This window comes from Tasmannia lanceolata, unplaced genomic scaffold, assembly GCF_043159265.1.
Source record: "Tasmannia lanceolata isolate RefF3 unplaced genomic scaffold, GAP_Taslan_0.1 ptg000011l, whole genome shotgun sequence".
Taxonomy (NCBI): Eukaryota; Viridiplantae; Streptophyta; class Magnoliopsida; order Canellales; family Winteraceae; genus Tasmannia; species Tasmannia lanceolata.
This window is the reverse complement of record NW_027518688.1, coordinates 25,361,334-25,388,022: the sequence shown is the minus strand read 5'-3', so window position 1 is coordinate 25,388,022 and position 26,689 is coordinate 25,361,334. Positions and strand designations below refer to the sequence as shown.

The 26,689-nt window shown below is 38.8% G+C and overlaps 2 protein-coding genes across 3 annotated transcripts; one reads left to right on the top strand and one right to left on the bottom strand.

The window, feature by feature from the left end:
- The first annotated feature begins 962 nt into the window (after positions 1-962).
- LOC143886775 (polyamine oxidase 5-like) lies at positions 963-15,356 on the top strand. The gene is made up of 10 exons (XM_077390892.1): positions 963-1,315; positions 2,722-2,834; positions 2,929-3,018; positions 3,114-3,226; positions 3,591-3,678; positions 3,763-3,848; positions 3,951-4,053; positions 12,761-12,858; positions 13,338-13,767; positions 14,723-15,356. Exons 1-10 carry the CDS (start codon positions 1,276-1,278, stop codon positions 15,032-15,034), a joined length of 1,473 nt encoding a protein of 490 aa, XP_077247007.1. The 5' UTR covers positions 963-1,275; the 3' UTR covers positions 15,035-15,356.
- A 4,038-nt stretch (positions 15,357-19,394) lies between these two features.
- On the bottom strand, positions 19,395-25,000 carry OCT1 (organic cation/carnitine transporter1). Of its 2 annotated transcripts, XM_077390259.1 has the most exons (3): positions 24,816-25,000; positions 21,954-22,292; positions 19,395-20,769 (listed from the first exon to the last, which is right to left on the bottom strand). In XM_077390259.1, the coding sequence occupies exons 1-3, from the start codon at positions 24,856-24,858 to the stop codon at positions 19,577-19,579; spliced, it is 1,575 nt and encodes a 524-aa protein (XP_077246374.1). In that variant the 5' UTR covers positions 24,859-25,000; the 3' UTR covers positions 19,395-19,576. The 2 variants fall into 2 exon arrangements, with proteins under 2 accessions (XP_077246374.1, XP_077246373.1); XM_077390258.1 differs by lacking the exon at positions 24,816-25,000 and having other exon boundaries at positions 19,397-20,769; positions 21,954-22,458.
- Between the last annotated feature and the right edge of the window lie 1,689 nt (positions 25,001-26,689).

Below are 26,689 nucleotides of genomic sequence, written 5' to 3'. Positions count from 1 at the left end.
TAGCAAAAAATAGTAATCATTACGGATCTGTGGCAGAAGTTTTAAGTTTTAAATGAAAAATTACGAAAAAATGAAAGCAAAGTAGTAAAGTTACGAAAAAAATACCGAAAGGATGTACCAACATATGACAATTACCGAACTACAAAAGTCTGACTGCCTTCCATCGGAAGTCCGAACGTTTGTTCAGAAGTCCGAACAAACCTTCAGACTTCCGAATGGAACCAGTAATTTGGTAACATAGACTAGCTTCCATTTGGAAGTCCGAAGTTTTGTTCAGACTTCCGACGGAAGCCAATAGAATAAGGATAATTCCAAGGATTTTTATCTTCAAATTGAGTAATAATTCCAACGATAATAGAGATATACGTTGTGATCTTAGTGTCATGCAGGCAATCATAAATTGAAGCTTGGTTTTGATGTTTTAGAATAAAAAAATGCAAAGAAAAGGATTTATCTTGAAAATGGGGAAAACAACAAAATTCAGTTTTAAGCTCAAAATGCATTTTCTTTGCATTTTGTAACACTACTTCGATAAGTTTATCATGAATAAACCCTCGTGAATACGAAACCCTGTTGTAAATGGCAACCTTCAAAAACCCTTCCATGGAGTTTTCCACGTTAGAAAAGCCTTGAGTTAGAAGAATGTGGTAGGTGAGAAGGTATTAAGTGCATAGGGATAGGTGCAAAAAAGTAGAGGGAAAAAAGAGGTAGGAGGGGTATATTTGTGCTAAAAGCCATCTTCTCTCACCTGACAGTACATTTTTTATAAATTTCAAATCAGTACTCTTTATTTATAATTTAGACAAAACTTTGCATTTTTTTAATAATTTTTCCTATAAAAAATCTCCCAAATCATGAGGGCTATTTTAGTAATTCACATAGATGGACGATGTTTCGACGTAATGAACAGAAGGCTATTTCCGTCCATAAAAAAAGACCAGTTTGATTTCTATCACGCTTCTTAGCGTTTTTGTACATCATAACAAAAACCCTCTGTGAGAAGAGATTTTATTTTTTTCAATCAATCGAAAGCTCTGGAACCCATTCATCTCCTTTCGCCATCTGTTCTTCTTTTGAATTTCTCCCCAAATTTGAAACCCATTTTTTACGTATGAGCTGGTTTGCTAAACTACGTTGTTCTTCGAATTCCAATCACTTCATTGAAGGCCTTTTGATTTTTATTCTCTATCATTCTTTCCAATTAATTTCCAATTTTTTATTACCTATACATCCCTAAATATCTTTAATTTTTGCGGATCGTTTTTATACGAAGTAATGGATCCGAAACATTCGATCTGCGACAATTCGATGGATGGTATGTGAAATTCGGAGAAGTTTTCTAGTGATTTTCTTTTTCTAGGGTTTTTTTTTTTTTGGTATGTTTTGATAAATTAGGGTTTTCTTGATTTGTTTCTATTTGCATGCTTAATTTAGAAGTGTGATTTGTGTGTGTTCTTGACAGGGATTTAATTGGATAGGATTGGTAGAGTTTTGTGTTTAGAAATTTGGATGTTGATGAACTCAAATATGTAATGATAATGGAATAGGTTGTTGACAAATTGAGAAAATTATTTAATGATCATAGGCTATATTCTTGACAAATTGGGAAAAATATGTAATGATAATAGACTAGATTGTTGACAAATTCAGAAAGGGAAATTATGTTTATGCTTGCTTGTTTTAGTAATGGCAATCCTCTCATATTGATAAACTCAAATATGTAGTGATAACAGACTAGATTGTTGACAACTTCAGAAAGGAAAATGATGTCAATACTTGTTTTAGTAATGGCAATCCTCTTTTTTTTTTTTTTCTATAGTTTTTCAGCTAGCTGTAAAAATTATAATTCTCAGAAAAGTGTTTAGTGAACTGAGGAATTCATCACTACTAGGGAGCGTGGATATTATTAACCTTTAAGGAATGTGTGGGTATCACAAATGGTACGACAATATGTATGCATATGTATATTGTGTTAACCCACTTCGTGTAATTCATGCATCCCTTTTATGTGGGCTGAAGGTCCTCTAGGTGTTGATGTATAGTTACAGATATCATGTTATTGTACTCACTATTACATAGGTAAACAAGGCATGTAGGCAGGAATGGAATTTGTTGGTTCCAACATTTCTTTTGCTTTTTCATCCCTTTATATATGTACCCTTTGCTTGGCCACCTATGCAAATCTCATTGAGTTACTATTTCCAGTGGTAAAACTGATTTGGTACCATATTTGACTTTACTAATGTACTTGGGTTTCATGGATGATCTTGATGTTGTAGTACTTTATATTTTAATATGTTTGAAAGTAAGAACAAGATGAATTAGACAGGGGTTAAGCCTCTAGCTCAATTGGTCAAGGCTTTGTTCTAGAACCTCGAGGTTGTAGGTTCAATCCCAGCTTAAGTACCCTTAAAAAAGAAAGAAAGATGAATTGGACATCCAGTGATATTTATGCAGTCAACGAGGTCAATTTTTTATATTTGTTTTAGAAATATATTCAATCTACCCAACTCTGATATTAGGATATATCTTGTATTTTGGGGCATTTCCACTGATTACATAAACTTTTAATGATTTTGATCACTAATTGCTGGGCGTTTTTTTTTTTTTCTGGTTTATTTAAGTTTTATGCTTATCTGACTTCTCACTGTTGTTGTTTTTTTTTTTTTTTTTGAATGGTATTCTCACTGTTGTTGTTATGTTTTATTTTTCTCTACCTAGGCACTTTTGTTTCACATATTGAGAGACAACCTTCTACCCCTTCAGTAATTGTGATAGGTGGAGGAATTTCAGGGATATCAGCTGCTCGTACACTTTGTGATGCCTCTTTCAAGGTTGCTAGATTTAGACCTTTAATTTCATTCCTATGTGTTTATTCTGCTTCTTTTACTCCTTTTATGAATGCTTCGCAATGACCATTATGTTCAGGTTGTCTTATTGGAATCACGCAATAGACTTGGTGGTCGTGTGCATACTGACTACTCATTTGGTTTTCCTGTAGACATGGGTGCTTCATGGAAAGTACCTATTCTGCTATTTAAATTTTGTTGCTTTTACTTTCTCTGCCACTATCAAACTTGCATAATAACATCTATTTCATTCACCATTCCAGGCTACACGGTGTTTGCAATGAAAATTCCTTGGCTCCGCTGATTCGAGCTCTAGGTCTTACATTATATCGTACTAGCGGCGACAACTCAGTTTTATATGACCATGATTTAGAAAGGTAAGTTTTGTTATCTAAAATTCATCTGGAGGGCTCTTTGTGCCGCTATCACTATATTGAGTAAATGAAGTAGAGCATGCCTACCAGTTTCTATGACATGGTATTTAGACTGATCAATGACTATATTGAGAGAAATGATATAATGAAGGGCGCCCTTGCAAAAATCAGCTTCAAGGGCGCCCCTATTGGTTGATTTCTGCAAAGTCAACACGGTTTCCACTTTTTTAGGCTCCATCCACTTTAACCAATAGGGGCGCCCTTGCAGCTGACTTTTGCAAGGGCGCCCTTCATTCTATCATTCCTCACATATTGAATACACTTACGAAATCTCAAATCCTGAGCATTCTGGACATTGTTTCTGCAGTTATGCACTTTTTGATATGAATGGTTGCCAAGTTCCGCAACAGCTTGTCATTGAAGTTGGAGACATATTTGTGAGAATTCTCAAAGAGGTATATTTTCCAACCAAACTTCAAGACATGCCTCCCTAGTCTTTATTTTAAATTGTGATGATTACTATTTTGGTTGTTTTGCAGACGGAGAAAGTAAGGGACGAACATAGTGATGACATGTCTGTTCTCCAAGCCATTTCAATTGTTCTGGAAAGACATCCAGATTTAAGGTATAGGCAAAGCAATACAGAGCACATGCAATGCTCCATTATTATTGTCCACTGGTGTACAAGATTTATCTGCGATGATCTTTTTTCCCCCTCTTTTTGTAGACAAGAAGGGCTGGCTTATGAAGTATTGCAGTGGTACATATGCAGAATGGAAGCTTGGTTTGCTGTCGATGCAGATATGATATCACTAAAAAACTGGGACCAGGCAAGGACACCTCCGAGTTTTTTGTCTGTAGTTGGATTACAACTTCTAGCTCTGCATTTAGGTAAACCAAGAAAGTTATTACTTCTTGTTGAATAATGTTGTAGGGTAGTTTAGTCATTACTTAGAGTATTAGGGGTATTATTGCCATTGTACCATTGTTGCCCTAGATGGGCCTATATGTACATCATATTCATGAGGAGCTCCCTAGTGGAGACTCTCCATCCTTCGTTCCTCTTCTTCTTCCTCTCTCTCTAACCTAGCTTCCATATTCTAACATGGTATCAGAGCAAAGATTCATGGGAAAGAAGAAAGAAGAAGAGTCTATCCACCTCCACTGCTATTCTCTCTTTATCTCTATTTTCTCTCCCAAAGATCCCTAAAATCTTTAGGATTCCTAAAATCTCTCTTTCTCTCTCCCGATTTGCACAAACCCATTTCCTTTATTTTGTGGTTGCTGTAACCACTAAACTCTCTCTCTCTAACGTATTCTCTCTTCTCTCTCTCTCTCTCTCTCCCCCTGATTTATCTCCCTGTTTTTTTTTGGGTATGCAATAACCAGATAGCACAACACCCATATCGTAAACCCATTCCGTAAATCCCTAAAAACCCCAATCGTATTTTTTGCCTTTCCTCTAAACCCAAAACTCCCGAGAATCTCTGTAATCTCTCTCTATCTCACTCCTTTTCCCTTTTTTCGCATTTGCACATTTATGGCATACTCTTTGCCGTAAATTAAAAAAAAAGAAAAAAAGAGAGAAAAATGTGTTATCTTTCTCTCTTGCCGTGAACCTCTTGTCTTTCCCAATCCCCAAATCCCACACCCTTACCCAAAATCCATTACTCTTTCATTTCTTCCCTAACCCAAAATCTATTAATCTTTCCTTTCTTTCTCTTTTGAATTTATTTGGGAAGAAATAATCTTCCCAAATCCCCTTTAGCTCTCCACTCAAAACTCCCAATCTCAACTCACAATCCCAAATCCCTTTTTTTTACCATACTTTCTCACCACGATCCCATTTGGGGAGCCAAATGGCTCCCACTACACCCAAACTCACTCCAAATCTCTTTATTTTCTCTTCCTTTGGGTTATTTAAGGCACTCACCAAGTGTTTGATGAAATGTTCGAGAGATGTGTGGTGCCTTGAATTTCTTCTTTTTGTTGCAAGTTCAAGGTATTTGACATTCAACTTAAGGTGGAGTGTTGTCATTGTCTTTTCCTTCGTATTGTCTTGGGGTTGAACTTTTCGTGGTGTGTCTTCTTTATTTGTCTTCCTAAGGGAGTGTTGGTGTTGTTATCTTAGTATTGTCTTCTTGATGGAGTGTTGTCCTGTTTTCATGTCTTGTTGTTCTTTCTCTTGATGCTGTCCTCTTTGTTGTCTTTCCTTGAGTGAGTCTTGTCTTGATGTCTTCTAGTCTTGTTGTCGACTTTACTTATGTTATCTTGTCTTCTCCGGGCTCATTTAGTCTAGCCCGAAGGGGTGGTGTTGTGTTCCCTAGTCAGTCTTATTGTCTCCTCTTTACATTGTTCGCTTTATTGTCTCTTTATTTTCCCGGCTTTATGCCTTATCCCCTCCTTTTTCGGGCGATGGCTTCCTTATCCATCGTTGGTCGGCTCTCTTACAGGCGACGGTATTTTCCCGTCGACCTCTCTTTTCCGGGCGATGGTTTCCCCATCGTTGGTCGACTCCTTTTTAGGCAACAATGTTCATGTCGTCGACCTTGTCTCCTGACGATGGTTTCCCCATCGTTGGTTGGTTATCTCCTTCCTCCTTTTCTGGGCGATGGCTTCCATATTCATCGTTGGTCGGCTCTCTTACAGGCGACAATCTTTTCCCGTCGACCTTTCTTTTCTGGGGGATGGTTTTCCCATCGTTGGTCTGCTCTTTTCAGGCGACGATATTCATGCCGTCAACCTAGTCTCTAGACGATGGTGTCCCCATCGTTGGTTGGTTTATCTTTTCCTTCATTTTTTCTTGTCTTCATGTGACGATATTCATGCCGTCGACCTTGTCACCAGACGATGGTTTCCTCATCGTTAGTTGCTTATCCTCTTTCTCTTCTTCTAGTTTTCAGGCGATGGTTTCCCCGTCGACCTTGTGTGAGAGCCGATTCTTTCCCGCGCGCGTGAGGCAGCAGGGGATCACCACATCGGGTTCTCTGGAGTGTTTAGTTTGATCTGCGTTTCTTGTGGACTCGGGACCGTGTTCCTAACTCCGCAAGAAAGAGAAACTCAGAGTCGCTACCTAGGTCAGGGCCTAGGACCTGTGCCTGTTCTTTTAATGAAAAGGGGAGTAGCACCTAAGTTTCATTGGAGGAACAGTAACCAAAGGGGTTCTTTTGCTCTGGGCATAGAACCTTGTAATTTCACTCTGTTTGTTAAGGCATGGTCCTTACAGATATCTGGGTAAGGTTTATTGTTACAATTGGGGAAGGTGTTAGGCACCCCTCTTGCCCGGATCAATCCGGTCTCTTCACTTGATTTGGCATTTTTAGAAGAATTTAATCAGGTTAACTTATCCTTTTATCTTTATTGTGATTATGTGTAATTCTAGGATGTAAATAAAAATGAATTTACAAAAAGACCGAAAATAAGTTGTAGTGATCCTGATTGAGATTGTATGTTGTTATATGAGTCCCGAAAGATCTCGCAACTGATCACAATTAGGTTAACTTAAATCAAAATGGAAAAGACAGTGTGGAAAGTTAAAAGAAAGGTAGAGGGGTTTATATCATAAGTTCTGAGGGCAATATGAGCCGGAGATCTTATAATGTCACCACCTCGTACCTTACTTTGTAAAGGAAATTACAGAAAGCTGATAAATAAATGTAAATTTACCAAAATCTGTGTAGAATTTGGCAGCGTAACCGTGTTGTTTTGAAAGGAAGGACTCCTTAAGTTGCCGATATTTCGGCGGCGTAACGACGCTACTCTGAAAGAAGGCTCCGAAGTTGCCGAGATTTCGGCAGAACAACGGCTCTATTCTGACAAAAGAGGTCTGATGTTGCAGAGAAATCGGCGGCGTAACGTCTCTACTTTGAAGGAGAGGCTCCGAAGTTGCCGATTTCTTGGAACTTTCCTTTTCATCGGAAGAACAGGCACGGGTCCTAGGCCCTGAAATCTCAGCAACTCCAGAGCCCCTCCTTCAAAGTAGCGCCGTTACGACGTCAATTTCTCTGCAATTTCAGACCTCTTTTGTCAGAATAGCGTTGTTGTTCTGCCGAAATCTCGACAACTTCGGAGCCCTTCTTTCAGAGTAACGCCGTTACACTACCGAAATCGCTGCAACTTCGGAGTCCTTTCTTTAAAAACAACGCGGTTACGCTGTCAAATTCTACATAGATTTTGATAAATTTACATTTATTTACCAGCTTTCTGTAATTTCCTTTACAAAGTAAGGTACGAGGTGGTGACATTATAAGATCTTCGGCTCATATTGCCCTCAGAACTTATGATATAAACTCCTCTACATTTCTTTTACTTTCTGCACTGTCTTTTCTGTTTGATTTAAGTTAAACTGATTGTGATCAGTTGTGAGATCTTTCGGGACTCATATAACAACATACGATCTCAATCAGGATAACTTCCACCGCTTATTTTCGGTCTTTTTGTAAATTCATTTTATTTACATAACGGAATTAAGCATAATCATAATAAAGGATAAGTTATCCTGTTTAAATTCTTCGAAAAATGCCAAATCAAGTCAAGAGACCGGATTGATCCGGGCAAGAGGGGTGCCTAACAACTTCCCCGATTATAACCATAACCCTTACCCAGATATATGTAAGGACCATGCCTTAACAAACAAAGCAAAATTACAAGGTTCTAGGCCCAGAGCAAAAGAACGCCTTTGGTTATTGTTCCTCCAATGAAATTCGGGTAACCTTCCCCTTTTTCCTTGGAAGAACAAGCACGAGTCCTAGGCCCTAACCTAGGTGGCGACTCTGAGTTTCTCTTTCTTGCGGAGTTAGGATCACGGTCCCGAGTCCGCAAGAAACACAGATCAAACTAAACACTCCCAGATAACCCGATGTGGTGATCCCCTGCCGCCTCACCCGTGCGGGAAAAAAACCGGCTACCACACCTTGTCTCCTATGGTTTCCCCACTGGTGGTTATCTTCTATTGGTGTGGTGCTGCTTAGCTATTGTTCCTGCTCGTGGTGCTTCGCTGTTTCTCATGTGCGCACCTTTGGTGTGCCGATTTTGCTTGCTGGACCGTTGTTGGTTCTTGCCATGGCGCCTCCATTGCTTGTTGATATGCGGATTTGTTTACTGTGCTCTCATTCAGGGGGAGGCCCTGGTTGATCGTTCTCGCCGTAGTTTTTCTCTAGGGGGAACTGCTCCTTTTGGTGGCCGTGAATCTCGCTGCTATACTCTTGGCCGTTGCTGTCTTTTTGTTATATTTTTATTATGTTACCACACCAACTTGAGGATAAGTGTTATACCAAGCTGGATGTGGTTATGAGCTTATTGTACCTTTTGATGTATGGTCCTTTTTTTTGGGTTATATTTTTAGTTGTTTGTTGTAGTTCTCTGTAGCACGCTGGAGTTCTATAGTATATACACTCTAGCTTGAGGGGGAGTGTTGAATAATGTTGTAGGGTAGTTTATTCATTACTTAGAGTATTAGGGATATTATCGTCATTGCACCATTGTTGCCCTAGTGGAGACTCCATCCTTCATTCCTCTTCTTCTTCCTCTCTCTACCTTGGCTTCCATATTCTAACACTTTTCTTCCAAAATGACCTTGATATTCTGTTTCATAAGAAAAAGGCAACTTTCCTTCTGTTTTTGCAAGGGATGTTGGGTATTTGCAAAGTTCACAATCTAGGCTGATTTAATAGAATGAGTACCTTGAGTCATGGTTTTAAATTTCGGCCGAAACATTTCGTTTCGGCCAAAATATTTCTGTTTCGGCACAAACCGAAACGAAATTCACATGAAGTCGTTTCTTTACAAGATTTCGCCAAAATTTTACTGAAATTTCACCGAAATTCCAAAACATTAAGCAAATTTCGGTTGAAATTTCATTTTTGGATTTTTTTTCAAAATTTCCACCGAAATTTTAAAAACATACACCGAAATGTTATAATTTCCATCGAAATTTATGAAATTTCCACTGAAATAGCCCAAATTTCAACCGAAATCACCGAAATTTTAGACATTTTTGTCAAAATTAAAAAAAAATAAACGAAATCATAATCATATTTTTACATGATTTCGGCTGAAATTTCAGTCCAAAACCGAAATTTAAAACCTGCCTTGAGTATTGGTCTTAGTAATTTGGGAAACTTCACTTTTACTGAATTCTAGTATATTTAATAAGGTTACCTTTTGCTGCTTCTTTAGCATAAAATTCCATATCTTATGAACATTTTGCTCTATCTAAAACTAAAAGTAGCTGGAATTATGAAGTATACTTGTAAAAACTAGGCATGCGGCTTTGCGTTTGCATGAGAGAATAAAACAGTGGCGACGTGCAAACATGAAAGAGAGAGATGACCGGGGTCTATTAGGAGATGCTCGTAGAACCAATGGCTTATATTCTAACAGAAAGTAAAAAAAATGAAAAGAACAGATGTTAGTTGACTGAGGTAAAGGGAGGAGTCGGTAAGTTAATGTGGAGAGAGACCCAGGGTTCACACTTCACAGGTTCTTTAAGGAGAACTTTGGAGCATAAAAAGTGTCTAGTCTTCAATAATCAGTGCCAACAATCCATGGACAGATTAAACAGCTAGGGTTTTGCAACGATTGATAGCTTTGGGGTTAATTCATTAATATGATAAATTCAGCTATGTAAAGTTGGAAAACAATTAGATCACAGCCATAAAATCGGTTCTATAAATAAAGAGTAACAATGATGTAATGATCTGTCCACAAACTGAACCAATGCAAAATAATCAACACTAGGGCCGAAAGAAACTAAAACAAGGGTAGGGTGATAGTGGTAAAAGATATGGCTAGGTGGATGGCTGGAAAAAGATGAAAAGGGCAATAAATACAGGCGTCTATAGGGAAGCTGATAGAATTAGAACAATCTCACCTGATTATGTCTGGGTCGGCCTCAAACCTCGAAGAAAAGGAGATCCCAAGAGGAGCTGGAGCAATACAGGCACAGTCTGTCAAAGAGCTGTACCAGTCATCGGTGAAGAGTAAAAGGCGGGGGAAGTGGATGATAATACGAGAAGACAGCAGGGGCAGCCACAAGGTGATGAGGATGGAAAGTGAAACTGGTGTAACTGCAATTTTTGAACAAGAAACTAGTAAGACAGTGAGCTGTCAAAGAAAATTGCAATAAGAGCAGCAGGAAACATCCCAGTACAGTTGCTACAAACAACAGATGCTGTCAATAGTGGGAGGCGAAAAAATAGGAATAGGAGAAGGAGAAAGGAGGGGGGGGGGGGGGGGGGGGGAGGGGGAGGATGGACAAGAGGGTTGCAAACCAGCAAGGGTCTGCAGGCTGTGGATTGCAGCTTTGCAGGGGAGAGAAAAGGGAACTGTCTGGCCGACAGTTGTAAGGAGAATTCAAGGGAACCGGCAAAGGTGTGGAGAGAAGGGAGAAGATGCGTAAAATGGGAAGGTGGGCTGTCGGCTGCCACCTTGGCTGGAAGTGCTGGCCGACTACAAGGGAGAGGGAAAATACTGCAGGGAGGAGAAAGAAAAGGAGGAAAAGAGAGAATGAAGAAGGGAAAATGGAAAAGAGAAGAGGGTGGAAGGAGGAGAGAAGTGGAGATAAGGAAAGAAAGGAGAAGGAGAAAGAGGAAGGAGGGGAGATGGACAGTACCTTGCGGCTGGGTGAGAAGAATTCTGGTGTAGAATTATGTGGTAAACATTCCAAGCTGTTAGTTCAAGTAGTTATAATACTTTGTTTTGTTGAGGTTGCTGAAGTGGGCATATTGCCTCACATGGATTTGATTTCTCAAAAAAAAGTAAACCATTTAAATATCATTAACAGTGCAAATAGTTGGAAAAAAATCTTATATGAACATTTTTTTTGAAAGGTAAAATCTTATATTAACATTAGTGAAATAAAATAAAACATACCCTACTTATTTTGATGTTCATTTTGACATTTTACACGTGCTTGTTAATAAACAAAACTTTACATCTTAATGCATCTCTTTTACTTTGTTTTTGTAGAGAATCAATGGACAAAGGTCGGATCAAAACCGACAATCAAAAGCACAAGATAAAACAATCCACAATGGCAACACACAAAGAACACACTTTGTTTACTTCATAGTTTTAAAACTCCCCCGTGTCCGCATCGACTCCCCTTTACCTTGGCCGCATTCCGCATTTTGCCTTACAATGTCAATAAAAACTCCTTTGACTCTCCCGAATTATGGCTGCATCAACCGAGTACTCATCTGCGTCAATCGAGTACTCGATCGCGTCGTGCCAAGTCGACTAGGATTTTCTTTAGCCGCGTTCTGTGTCGTATCCGCATTTTTAAACACTGGTTTACGTGATTCGGCACAAAGTAGTACGGGCAATCCATAGAAATATTCAACTAAGAAAGAAATATAGAAAGATTACAATAGTTTCCCCAATTGATCTAACACTTGATTGATTACCGAACCCTTCCCCTGCAACCCTTTCCACAAGCCCTTCTTGCCGTCCTCTCTTGCATTGCACAAAGGAGAATATCAAAGCCTTCTCTTACCTCTCGTATAAGCGAGAAATTCATCGATGTTCTTCTCCTTCTCCTTTGATCTGGAGAACCCAAGGAGAAATGGTCTTCTTTGCTCTCTCTTCCCCCTCCATGAGGCACAAAACCAATTCATTTTTTTTCTCCTTTCCGTGTTCCAAGAGGCACAAAACCATATACGTTGTTTGTCTCTTTCAAAGTCGTGAGATGCAGAGAGCTTTTCGTGTGTCTTTTTTCTTGTATTTGGTCATTCAATTACTTACTCATATGCTGTTAGGTTTTCTGAAAAATCTAATCTACCTTTCAAATTTGGCTTCCACCAAAATACCTATAACTTGAAACCTAGTTTTAATAGGAAAGAGGTGGCGTGGGAAACTAGGCAACTTCCCAAAAGTTCTATGTAGAAAAGAAAATTTAGATCTGATGTGAAGGTAAGTATGCGTGGGTTTCAAGATACTTCCAAAATGGTTAGATTCAATTAGAATCTTCATCAGCATCAAATAGATACAAACACTGGCTTGTTAGTAAGTCCTATGTGATGTAACTCGTCATCAATTAATATAGAGGAATTTCATTCATGGTGGACCATGTGGTTCCACGCAAATTCTAAACAAAATGTCTATGTTGTGAGGTTCTTTGTAAATCTTGAACAAGCATTGATCGTGTCTACATGTAGATGGTCTATCTTACATGGATCTTTGTGAGTTATGGTGCTATTCCTTTAACCCTAATTTGAGATGGTTAATTTTTAAGTATCGAGTAAAAAAATAGCACAAAATGATTGTGTTTTCCATTTTTTTATTCGTGAGAAACTAGTATGATTTTTGTCTTCCCCTTGGAAGGGATAAAATTTGAGCGATCAGCCAAGATTACTTGAAGTGTATGAAAATTTTCCCACGTCAAAGAAAATTTGTTTTCTTGGACCAAGTCAGTGCTTAACCTTTAGATTGGCCATATTTACATGGAGTAAATGGGATGGAAAGATGAACTTGTCAAGATTGATACGATCTAAGTCAAAATAGTTGTATTATCTACAAAAACATTGTTTTTCCACGCAGGAGCTTGTTCTTTCCGGTGGCCATGGACTTATGGTGCAAGGGTACAATCCTGTGATTAAAGCTCTTGCAAAGGATCTTGACATACGCTTGAACCACAGGTATGCTTGCATCCAATTATGAAAGTGCCTCTGCCTTTGCATTTTGTGAATGCCATTGAACTTTACAAATATGAAACTCCATCTCTCTTACTAGTGTTTCCAGGGATGATGAATCTTACACCTATTTTGTGCTGGCAACGTTATGTATATTCTATACTTTCCCTCTTTATATAATATATTCTTTTCATCTTCTATGTTGAAACTAATGAAAGTTTGAAAATGCCAATTGATTTGTCTTCAGTTTTTGGGGATCTTGTCTTACAAAAGCAAAATTCTCTTTGTGACTGTGAAATGGACAATTGGGTTGTTTGATAGTAAAAATTGTCAGAAGCATTTCTGATATTAAATTAAATTTTAATACTTAGTTAATTGGTGATAAAGTCTTGGACACTTTGTTATTAGAAAGGGCAAACTTATTCCTCCAAAAATTTTGGCTCAATTTATTTACTTACATTTTTTATCTATACCTTGAAAATCAGGGTCACAAAAATTGCTCATCAGTGTAATCGAGTAATAATCACAGTTGAGAATGGGAGAAATTTTGTAGCAGATGCGGCCATTATAACAGTACCGCTCGGAGTTCTCAAAGCCAATCTGATTGAGTTTGAGCCGGAGCTACCTGAGTGGAAGGTCACTGCAATTTCTGATCTGGGCGTTGGCATTGAAAACAAGATTGCTCTATGCTTTGACACTGTTTTTTGGCCAAATGTTGAATTATTAGGGACTGTTGCCCCTACAACTTACACCTGTGGTTATTTTCTTAATCTTCACAAGGCAACAGGGCATCCTGTCCTTGTCTATATGGCTGCGGGGAGGTTTGCTTACGATATGGAGAAATTGTCTGATGAGGCAGCTGCTGATTTTGCGATGTTGCAGCTCGAAAAGATTCTCCCCAATGCAACAAAGCCGGTAAGAATCGCTACTTGTTTATGCATAATATACTGTTGCACATTTAGTTGTGAACTGTGTCACAAACATCTCAGATATTTTCAACATAGCTCATTTTTATCGCGACATCTTTGATAAGAAAAGTGTTTCTACTTGATCGAGTAGATAACTTATCTACTCCGTCGGCTTAAAATACAGTGGGGACCCACATTGTTTGGGTGATGCAAACCATTCATTTGATGGGCCCTCACATAGATAGGGTGTGTCCAAAAAATCAGCTCCATAGGCTCATCCTATCCCTTCAATTTGTGGAGGTTAAAATGGATGGGTATAAACCTTCACAAATCTGTTCATTTTTTACCTCCATAGTTCGAAGGGTTAGGATGATCCGATGGAGCTGATTTTTTGGGCACACCCTATCTATGTTAGGGCCTATCAAATGAATGCTCTGGATCATCCAAGCAATGTGGGTCCACTATGCTCCTGGCCGACGGAGTAGATGAGTTATCTACTCGTTTGAGTAGAAACACTTTTCCCTTTGATAAAACTTTTCCTTTTTATTTATATTGAGGAAAAAATGATAAAAATAAGATTATTTAAAAAATATATAAATTTAAGAAAAAATAGAAAATATCGTAAAAATATTGGGATAATATCATGTAGACGAACCCAACTAGTGTCAGAATGAGGCTGAGTCAATTTGAGCCGGATAGATCCTTTCTTCTTCATGAAAATTTTCCGAAGGATTCATTAGCCAACCCCAACTAGTTTGAGTTGAGTTGAGTTGAGCTGAGTTTCCTCAATATAAAACCCGAAAAAAATAATTTTTTTTAGTATATCCCGAGATTTTCCCTTGCCGAGAAATTCCCGAGAAAGATATTTCTGACATAGGTTGTTAACATGTGAAGCATGCTGGTTAAAAAACTTAATATAGAATTTTGTGCCAATGACACCTGGCGGTTTTGTTACCATACAGATCCGATATCTGGTTTCTCGTTGGGGGACGGATCCTGATTCCCTCGGTTCTTATTCTTATGACATGGTTGGAAAGCCTGTTGATTTGTACGAGAGGCTACAGGCTCCTGTGGATAATCTTTTCTTTGCAGGGGAAGCCGTGAGCATGGATCACCCAGGGTCTGTACATGGGGCATACTCATCAGGAATTTTGGCCTCGCAAGATTGCCTAAGGTGTATATTACAGCAGCATGGAAATCTAGATCTTTTCCACCTAGCATCGAAGGCAGAAAATAAGGAAGCCGCAATTCCACTTCGGATCTCAAGGATATGAGCGGTATAAGACTTAGCAACGGATAATGCAAACCTTTTATTGTCGTATACCCTTTAACTCTTGTTTTTGGCCATGAATTTCTAATTTTATTCTTTTACATGTTCTTCATTTGTTCTCTACAACATGCCATGTTTCCTAGATCCCTTTAAGAAAGATGTGGATTGACATACTGGTGATCAATGATGAATTCTAAGAATTCTCCATATTTTTTAATAGATAGTCGAATTGTGTAGGGATTTTTAACTAATCCAATGTACTTTGAGAATCAGGTCCTATATTTGGCATTTCAAATATCAATATTTTCCTTGATGAATATTACAAATCTGATGTAGTGAAGAAATTCTTTCTGAAATCCTTCTGCTTGAAATGGTTTCTTAGGACCTTAGCTAAATATGGTTCAGTTCATGTCTACTAGTTCACATGCTCAATTTGTTATCTTCATCGTGAAGATTGATTTTCTATTATTGTTAATGATTTTAGTCATGTCTTTGCTAATTTCAAAAGTGCTCACAAGCTCACATCTTTGAAAATATAGGAAAATTGAAGTCTTATCTCATACTCTGTATGATTATCATCCACGATTACCTGGATTTGTCAATTGCTCTACTCCCTGTAAAAGTTTATCGATGCTTTTATTTTTACTTCTCTGGCGACTATATATTATCAAAGTTTATGTTGATTTCAATAACGAAGGCAAGCTTTGAAATCTCTTAAATGGTGCTTTCTGCAGAAGTACTCTGAAAGCTTCATGCATCTTGAATGATGGTTTCTGTTGGAAATTATCTTCAGTATACAGTCCTAATGAACCTAAGTTGAGGTCTATTCTATGGGAAGAAATGGAGGAAATCTTTCAATGGGACACCGTCCTTAGTGTTTAAAGGAGATTTCAATACCACCAGCTTTGGGGAGGAATGATATGGTCCTTCTAAAGTAACTACTACTATGAGGAAGTTCAATGGCATCATCAATAAGTTAAGGTTAATTGATATCTCGTTAGAAGGCATGCATTTCTCTTGGAAAATAACCAATTATGCCTAGTCATGGCTCATCTTGGGAGGAGCATTTTTCCAACATCTTTCAAAAGGTGGTGCTTAGGCCAATTTCTGACCACTCTCCTACATTTCTTGAACAATTCCCAATTTAGGCATCAATTCTTCTTTTTAGATTTGAGAACTTGTGGTTCAGAGTGCCTGGCTTCAAAAAGATGATTTGAGGGATTTAATGTAGAAGGTTGGGAAGGTTACAAAATGACCAAGAAACCTCAACTCCTAAAAATTAATATTAAAGAGTGGAAAGTATTGGCTCTATCAAGAGCAAGAAGACTGAGATTGATGCTAGACTCAAAGTGCTCGACGATGAGATGGAAAGGGGCCTTTTCAACGAGGGGTTAATTGCAGAAAGAGTGGAGCTTTGTTCTAAACTTGACGAGGTTCTTTTATGGGAAGTGATCCATTGGAGGTAGCAGTCAAAAGTGATGTGGCTCAAATAAGGCGACTGGAATACAAGTTTTTTTTACACAAAATGGCGTCTGAGAGGTTTCAAAGGAATATAATAAAGGAGTTTTGTTCAATGGCTTTTGGGTTGAAGATGAAGTAAGAATGGAGGGATTGATTATTGATTTTTTTAAATCCTTTTTAGGGTCGTGAGTGATAGTATCCTAAACTTGACGACATCTCTTTTAGAACACTCTCTCAAGAGGAACACTCTAGATTGGGGAAAGAGTTTGAAGAAGAAGTCACTTGTGCTATTTTTTTTTATGAACAGCGACAAAACACCAAATATGAATGATTTTACAATGGCGTTTTTCAAGGAAATGTGGGAAAATATAAAAGAAGAGATCATGAATATGTTGGAAGAATTTCATAGAAAGGGCAACTTGTCTTAAGGTCATTTTTATCTCTCATTTCAAAGGAGTTTAGGCCAAGAAGATAAAAGACTTTAGGCCCAGCAGACTCATCAATAACTTATACAAGATTTTAGCCAAAATCCTTACTGATCGCCTTAGGTTAGTCATACTTTCCATTATTTCTCCTTTTCAAGGATTTTTTGTGGAAGAAAGACAGATTCTAGATGGGGTCCTTATTGCCGGTGAATGTTTGGAATCATGGCACAAGGAGAAAACGTCAGGGGTGGTCTGCAAAATAGATTTGGAGAAGGCTTACAATCATGTGGACTGGTCTTTTGTGGATGTAATGCTGGGAAGGATGGGTTTTGGGCTAACATAGAAGAAGTGGATGAAAGAACGCATCTCCCTTCGCGATTATCAATGGTAGCCCTAAAGGATTTTTTCAAAGCTCGAGGGGTTTAAGACACAGAGATCTACTCTCCTTTCCTTTTCACGATCGTGGGTGAAGCTTTAAGAAAGATGTTAGTGAAAGCTGGGGAAGTTGCGTTGATAGGAGCCAAATTTGAGGTGGTTTGAATTGGTCTCAGGTTTGAAAATTAACATCGGCATCGGAGAAGAACAGCTAATGAGGAGGCGGATGTTCTGGCCAAAACAGGGGGGCTAAAGGAGGAGACCATAGTAAACACAATCCTAGTTAATTCAGATGGTTGAAAATTGTATTGGGGTTACTTTTTTATTTACCGACCTTGGTGTACTCGGATTTATCCGCTTTTGTATATTAGCGGGAACAACTTGTCCCACCCATTACTTAATAAAATGTCAACTTAAAAAAAAAAAAAAAAAACCTGGGCAAAAATCTCAATAATTGGGTGCAATGTGGATCATAACCAATTACAGAGAAATTTTGGGTTGCTCGACATCTCTTTCACGCTAGTGCACCTATGCTTGCCACTAGGCTTGGGTATCTTGTCGTCAATGACTCAACATTATGGAAACCAATTATTGAGAGGATATAGAAAAAGTTGTCTGGTCGGAAAAAGTATTTTCTCTCTTTTGGCGGTCACATTACTCTTACCAAAGCAGCACTAGCCAACCTTCTAGTCTATTATAGTATTATATATCTTTATTTAAGATCCCATTAGTGGCCACGAAAAAGCTGGAAAAACTGCAAAGAGGCGAGGAAGGGAAAACTTGAAGCACTTAGTAAATTGTGCTCAGGTCTATTTACCGAGGAATGAAGGGGGTTTGGGGATTAGAAATTTAATAAGAAGAAACACAGCACTTTTGATGAAATGGATATTGTTAAAGTATAAAAGATTAAAAACGGCTTTTTCCAACAGCTTAAGATTTTGGAGTAACTGGTAGTTTCACATGGTATCAGAGCAAATGCCTGGGTTCAAACCTCCTTGATAGCAAAATCCACATGCAATGGCCAAACCCAAAAACAGGGGCCACATGTGCCTGGTGTAGGCCAACCTTAAAAAAAGGGGCCAGACGTGAGGGGAAGTGTTAAAGTATAAAAGATTAAAAACAGCTTTCTCCAACAGCTTAAGCTTTTGGAGTAACTGTTAGTTTCACAGATATGGTGCTTCAAAACTGAAAAGAATACTCTTTGGAGGAATGTTATCAAAAGCAAATATGGGGAATTGAGGGATGGGTGGGAGGTAGGTAGGTAGACTGTAGAGGTGTCTTGGGGGTGTGGAGGGTCCATTTACCTTCATTTGACGCATTCTCCCATGGGATTAGATTTACTGTGGGGGATGAAAAGAGTGAGTTTTTGGAGAGATAGGTGGTTAGGTATTATCCCATTGTCCCATGTCTTCGTGAGTCTTTTTTAGGATTGCCTGGAATATAAATGTGAGGGTGCCAGAGTGCTTTCAAAGGTTGAGGGAGGGGTGATGTGGGGCGTAGAATTGTCTAGGAAGCTTACCTGCCTTGACTTTATTTGCTATACAATCCTTTTTTGCAGATTGGAGGAAATCTATATCCCTCTTGATCAGCCAGATCACAGACTTTAAGCCCAATAATCTAATGGCGTATTCTCAGTTAAATCGCTAATTTAGATTTGTGGGCAATCGTACAGCTTCTTCCTTAGCAAAATGTTTGGAAGTTCCTTTTTCCTCTGAGAATTTAGGCCTTTTGCTGGACTACAACTCTTAACAGTATCTACACGTAGGATATGCTAGAAGATAGTCATCTTCATCTGGCATGCACGTATTATCTTTGTGATTGGATGAAGAATCCCCTTCTCATCTTTTCATTCATTGCAGAATAGCTTCTCTCATTTGGGACTATGGTTCTCAATTGGTATGGAATCAATTAGGTATTTCCGAATTCAATCCTGGGGATATTGTGGAGAGCCAAAATAGTTTTTGATTGTGCTGGATCTTATATTTTTTGCTTCCACAGTTCTATACAGTTTTGATTTGACTTCCTTGTAGAAATGCTTTTTGTGGGGGAGATTTGATTCATGTCTAGCCAATGGTCCTTGATTTCAAAATCTCCCCAGCTGTGAAAAATTTCTCCTTCTAAAATCATTTTTCACAGAAAAGCTTAATCGTCATAATATTATTACAAATTCACATTACATATACTTTCATTTTTTTTATACGATAAAGTTACATATACTTTCTATATAATGGGCCTCGGCCATTCCGTGATTCTGCAGACAATCAGGACCAAGACAAATCCCTTCACTACTTGATCAATTCCATCTCTGGATCAGAAATTGAATTTAGCTTTTCCTCTCTCTCTTGCTGCTCCAAGGTGTCATATAGAGGAGCGCCTCTTGTTTCAGGTAGCCAGAATGTCAGGAGTCCACTGAAAATTGCTAAGATCCCAAATATCAGGAACGAAATTGATGGGCTTAGACGACCCAAAACAACTAGAAGTGGGGCAATGGTTGCCCCCGACATTAGTGCCTGACGAAGCATCGACACTGCAACGTTCCTCAAGTTCGTGGGGAATAGTTCCACACAGTAAATATATAAAATATCGAAAGCTGTAGAAGCTCCCATGAACCCAATTGCTTCTAGGGTTAGCTGAGACCAACTACCTTTTGATTCACTCTTTTTATTGCCTCTTGTGTTCTTTCCAGTGAAAAAGATGCAGAGAATGCATGAAACTCCAGTGATATAAGCAGATAGAGAGACCAAAAGCCGACGTTCTGTGAAACTTAACAGTACACTGCAGATGAAAACTGCTGGAATCTCCATCAAGGCATTTAATGCCACCGTGAAGTAAAGATCGAAGTTCAAGTTCTCTACGTTCAGCTGAATTCCATAGTAAACAAACCCAACTCCAAACCCGGCAATCATAACAGTGACCATCCTTCTAGCAGCCCACCTCACTGACCATAAGCTTTCGGCCGAGTTGGGTTCGCTGGTTTTGGTGCTATTTGGGTTCAAAATAGTCAAGTTGTTTGGTAGTTTCTTCCCGTTGGCTCTCGCCCACTTGTTCAAAATCTCCATTGCTTCTTTTGATCTTCCTCTGACCGCAAGCCACCTTGGTGACTCGGAGATGAAAGGGATGATTAGGAGGGAGTATAAGAGTGGGAGAAGAGAGATGACCATATACATGTTCCTCCAAGAGTTTCTGGTTGGATAAGCTATCAAGGGGAGGGAAAGGAACCCTGCTGTGAAGAAGAAGAAGCCATATTGGCCTATTTGACCTCGCCACTTGCGTCCTACGGCCTCTGTCGAGAGGACGAGACAGCATATTCCGATGCCGGATCTTGCGAACCCGTTTGAGAAACGAAGGGCTGCGTAGACCCATATGTTTGGAGAAAAGGATGTTAGGAAAGCGGTTATGGAAGTTAGGAGACATGAGAGGAGCACTGCCTTCTTCCTTCCTAGATATAAATCCGCCAGACGGCCATAAAATGCAGAACCTGCAAATCAGAGGTCACACTACTCAGGAAAACCATGCATTAATATCAAAATATCAAATACAAACATGTATAAAAATTATGTATCAGGGACGCACGCACGCACGCTCTTCAGTGTTTAAAAAATTAGACTTTAAAAAATTAGACTAGGAGTAGTCAGCCAAGATGAAAAAGAGTTGACTCGGTGAGTCAATGATTGATGCAGTCAATTTTTCATTAACTCGAGAGAGGCAAAGAAGTTTTTGATTGACTTAGTAGCACAAAACTCAAGACTCAGATGAGAACTCGGCCAGGGAAGGAGGTGGGCCTACTATGCTATTGCCATTAGATCAACACCCAAAATTTCCAAAGGTGATCATCCTAACTACCCTTGGATCATGTCTCACCAAAAGCACGTTCCCAAGCACCTTAAACTAAATTCCTTTGTTTCTCCCTTTTTTTCTCGACTTAAGCTAAATTCCTGTGTTTCTCCCTTTTTTTCTCCTCAACTGTGGATCATGAGACATTTGCCTATATTCTACACTATCTCACTATTTTTTTTTGATGGGTAAGCTGGGGTTAGGCAGGACCCCGACCAGATATATTGATCAAGGAAAGGATAAACAATAGGCATAAAAGCAAACCCTCTACATGCAGAGGGGAATAACAACCAGGATGACCCAAAAGTAGGGACCCATCTAAAACCAAAAAACAAGAAAAACAAGCAGCTTGCTAGAGCTACAACATAAAAAATAGGAAACTACCAAACAAAGAAGAACCCAAGGAAAAACAAAAAAGAAAGGGACAAGGGCCTCCAAGCCAAAACACCCAAAATGGGGAAAAGACAAGCACCGCACAAAAACACAACCAAAGCCCCAAAATTATCCAAATTTTAGGGGCATATTTGAGGTGGATAAGGAGGGGAGAACACAGGGAAATGACACCACACCTCACTATTGATATAGCTATATAGGGAAATGACGCCACACTCCCTATTTTGATAATGGCACTCCTCATTTTATTGAACGCCTTCTGCTTGTATTCTACAGTCTACACTCGTAGAGATCATTCATTGTGAGTAAATAAATGAACAAATTTCAAAATATGAAGGTATTCAAGACACATCCTTTGTCTAAACTTAGTTTTACAGTATAGATTGTACTCATAAAACTACTTTAATTACCTGAAATTAACATTAAAAATCTTACCAAAGATTGATCCAAAGAAGAACATTGATGCCGGAATCCCTGCCATAACCTTGTAATCACAGATCAGTCCCCACTCTGCTATCGTAGAGCTCGTCTTCCCTCCAATCCACTCCCAACCATCCGTTCTGAGTTCACACATAGACGTCGGAGAACCTTGACCGCACGAAGAGCCTATACACCTCCATGAAGGCTGTGCGTCACTAAATATGGTAACCAATGTGTTCTGAGAATCAAATATCCACGCGAGCGAAACCAAGAATGCGTGTACAATTTGCGAAAACCCCAATGGCCCCACGTAGTCTTCAATGATCTCATCAACCGTCAGTTCCATCTTTTTCACTGCTGATCCAATGGGTTTTACGTCAACTTCTACTTCTTCTCCTACATGCATGCTCAGAGGAACAAGTTCTTGTAATTCTCCCATTTGTGTTTGTTTTGTGGTTTGTCTGTGTTGAAGGTTTCCCATTTATAATGTTTCTAAGATTCCAGGTTTGTATGAATTAAATAATTTGTGGATTGTATTGGTGAACATGACTCCACCTTTCCTACTATGTTTCCACCTTATGTGGTTTTGTTTGTTTCTCTGCTCTAACTTTGTAGTCTTGGAAACAGAAGTGATTTGTGACACCAAATGGCACTGATGTTTGCCTAAACATTTCATTTAATTCCTCCAATGGTGTGTTGAATTTCTTGTGGGTTCAGCATTGGTGGGAAATGAAATGCATGAAATAAGGCCCTGTTTGGAATGCAGGAATTTTCTTGCATCTGACATCATACAAAAACTACTGGAAAATAACATGGGATTGTTTTTTCTTCTTCTAAAGACAGAATGTATCTGGGTATATGCCATTGATGAAGAAACACTGATGCTTGGTGCTTTCTGTGTCATTAAAAGTAGAAGAATAGGACTGTTTCACTTATTTGGAAAACGACGTGTAAAAGAAGTAGCTTTAGAGAAATTAGTGGCAGAAAATAATTTAATATATCTTTTTTCCTATGTAGGGCTTATTCATATAATAATTCTATCCATGTAGAGGTTAGGTCTATGAATGGTTACAGATAAATCCTGATTAAAGATAAAAGGTTTGCCACTTGAGTGGTAGTGTAGCTTCCCTGACGGGCCTTTAGTATGCATGTAATTTAAAAAAAAAAAAAAAAAACCATGGAAAATGAATTTTCCAGCATTTGGTAAGCTCAATTTTCCATGGATTTTTTTTTCAAAATTGAAAAGTTTTCCTGTTTTAAGGAAAAATGCAAACCAGATTGACCTGGGGTTTTTAATTTTTTTCAATCTTTTCCCTAGATCCAGACACCCCTAAATCTATTGAGCTGTATGGGAGATGAAATACTCTTAACATTCCTTCTCAATTTGTAGTACCCATGAAAAAGAAAGGAAGATGATATACCCGCACCCCTGTGGGATGATTCACACCCCTTTACACTTTTCGACGTCAATTCATGTTCAAGGGGTGTGAATCATCCTACAGGGGGTGGAAATTTATCATCACCCAAAAGAAAAGATGTGATTTTTAAAAAAAGAGAGAGGAGGAGCACTTTTACAATCAAGGATATAAAAGATAATATTTGGGTCCTACATGGGGGCAAATGAGGGCATGTATGTGAGATCAAGACGGTTGATCTTGTATAACATCATGAGTTGACCCATATGGACCTGGTCCCATCTCAAACCGACATCCCACATGTAAGATAGACGACGACAAAAATCAATGGTTTATATTTTCATGGGAACACCTTAAATCAGGCATGATGGATCAAGTGCCTAGGATCATCCAGTCAAGGTGTTCTCAATGACATCTGCTCAGCACTACCAGTGTCTTTTAGGAAGAAGAGTCAAAGTATCTCTTTAGCATTTTCCATTCTTGTACACATCCCTTCCCGTCCAGCTCTAATTTTCTCTGAACATGAAAAATATAAGCCCTTTACAAAAGCTCATCACCTCAACTATACAGAGTCCAGTAATCAGTTTTGGACTTACAATCGGTTCTAAAAATCCAAAACAATCAAGGCCTTAGTATTTTGAAGAGAGCAATTGTTGAAGTTAAGCTTAATGATATTGAGCGGACGAGCACACCTAACTCAAGTTGTTGAAGTACAAATGATTAAATCACACGAACTCTAAGAGCTTAAGCTTTTGGAGTAATTGGTTGTTTCATATGGCATCAAAGCTACTGCCTCAAGGCATGTTATGAGCCCAAAAAAGAGGGGCCACATGTGCCACATGTAGGGGTGGCTAGAACTGAACCAGAACTGAAGAACCGAACCGGAACCGAAGAACTGAACCGGAACCGAACTGCAAAAAAATATTTTTGGTCCGGTTCGGTTCCACTAATGAAGAACCGAACTTATTCGGTTCGGTTCCGGGTCTAATGTTCTCGGTTCGGTTCCGGAACCGAAGAACCGAACTTTGAATATATATATATATATATATATATAATATTTTTATATTTCTATTATACATATACTTAATAATATAAATTACTTATAATATTAATAAGTAATAGTTAATACTATTCTTATAATAAGAAAGTAACTTATATTATAACTTTAATTAAAAGTTTTTATAAATTATAATTAATAATTAATAATTAGCCATTAGAACCGAAGAACCGGACCGGACCGGACCGATTTTATTCGGTCCGGTTCGGTTCGGTCCTATTGTGTAATACGGTTCGGTTCGGTTCTTACGGTTCATGGAACCGAGAACCGAGAACCGAAAAAAAAGGAACCGAGAACCGAGAACCGAACCGGTTGGCCACCCCTAGCCACATGTACAGCCAACCCAAAGAAGAGGTGCTAAATGTGAGAGTGAGTATTGAAGTATAAATGATTAATAACACCTACCTCTAATTGTTGGGAGTTCCACGCGAAAGCAAAGATTCCACATAAAAAAGGTGAATGGATGCGAAAGGGCTTATATCTTATAAGGACTTGGGCACCCTCCCCTTAACGGCTAGTTTGTAATGTTGCAAGTTCTACCCGGGTTCCAACACAAGTCCCAACACAAGACTTCAACTTGGGGATTCTTCTCAACAGAATGTACTACAAAGATTGAGGGCATGGCTTGGACTTTTTAATTATTGGTAAGAAATTGAATTTATAGAAGATCCCCGCACTCAAACTTGTGGGCATTCTTCTCGTTTTCCAACCGTATGCCTCAAAACCATAAAAAAAAAGAGCCTTGTGCCTCAACATTGAACTTCCAATACCATGAGTCAATGACTCGCATCCAACTTAGTCTTGCACACTACGTCCTCCCTCACAAAATGTTTGGTCATGTTCCTTCCCCTAAAAAAGTCAAAAAGTTATGCCAAATCCTCTCATTTTTCTTTGCCTGCCACACAATAAACTAATAAAGTTCCCTTTAAGCTATTTATATAAAATTACCACGTTACCCTTTGCTTGAGAGAGAGAGAGAGAGATCCAATTGTTTTTTTAATGGCAATGAATTAATTAAATTAACAAAAGGAAGAACGGGAAGACCCCGACGATTAATAGAGATACAAAAAGCATGAAGAAAAAAGAAAAACATAAAGCTACAACACACTATAGGGGGAGGACGTCAAAGACTTCCAACTCCGCCCTACATACACCATCCGTTGCTAGCCTATTAGCATGACTATTAGCCAATCTAACATGATAGACTTTCCTTCCTTCCAATCTGAAACCTCATCAATCTATCTTGCAAACCGCCAAGGATAGGACGAGCTTCCCTTCAACCAACTTATCACATTCAAGGAATCTCCTTCCACTATCATCTTCACAAGAACGTTACGGTCCATCATCAACCTTGATGCACCGCCCTAACCTCCACCTCCTTGGAGTCCGTGACCCAATAGGGCCTGGAACACCCTTAATGTTGTTAACTTACCAACTTCTCCAAAAGCTTAAGCTCTTGGAGAAAGGCGTTATTTATCTTTTATACTTTAACACTTCCCCGCACGTGTGGCCTACTTGGCAAACACGTGGCACATGTGATCCCACTTTGGGCTGACCATCCCATGTGGATTTTTGCTATCCGGGAGGTTCGAACTCGAGACCATTGACTTTTTTACCATGTTAACTAACCAACTTCTCCAACAGCTTAAGCTCTTGGAGAAAGGCGTTATTTATCTTTTATACTTTAACAAATGTATCTCCTCTCTCGGTCTTTAGAAGTCCTACTACTCCTTCCGGCCGAGGATTCCCCCAGCTTGAGCATTAAAATTTAGCTTGAGATATTCTACTGGGGGCTCCCAATCTCGAGAGTGATCACTGGTCTCAACGTACTCCCTACCGTTGCACACCTATAACCACCTTTGCCATAGATCCAGGGGCGATGGCACTTGAAAGGGAAGGGGGACAATTGCCCCCCCTTATTTTGGGGGAAAAAAAACCTTTATTTTTTAATATTTTTTTATACTTACCCCCTTTTAAAAAAAATATGCTCACCTTTCCAACCTAAGATAGAAAATAAGTTTAAAATTTTAATTTTACCATTTTTAGATCCCTTCCTTGAGCAAAATTTACTATAATTTTTGCCCCCGTTGTACAAAATTTCAGATAGAAATTTTTTCCCTATAATTTTTGCCCCCCTTGTGCAAAATTTCTGGCATCGTCCCTCCATAGATCGTTTGTTGAGATGAAGCGAAAGCTAGGCAAAGCTCGGACCCAAGCAATGGATAGAGATATTATCTTGATATAGAGAAAATGAGATGATTTCACCTGGCCTCAAAACA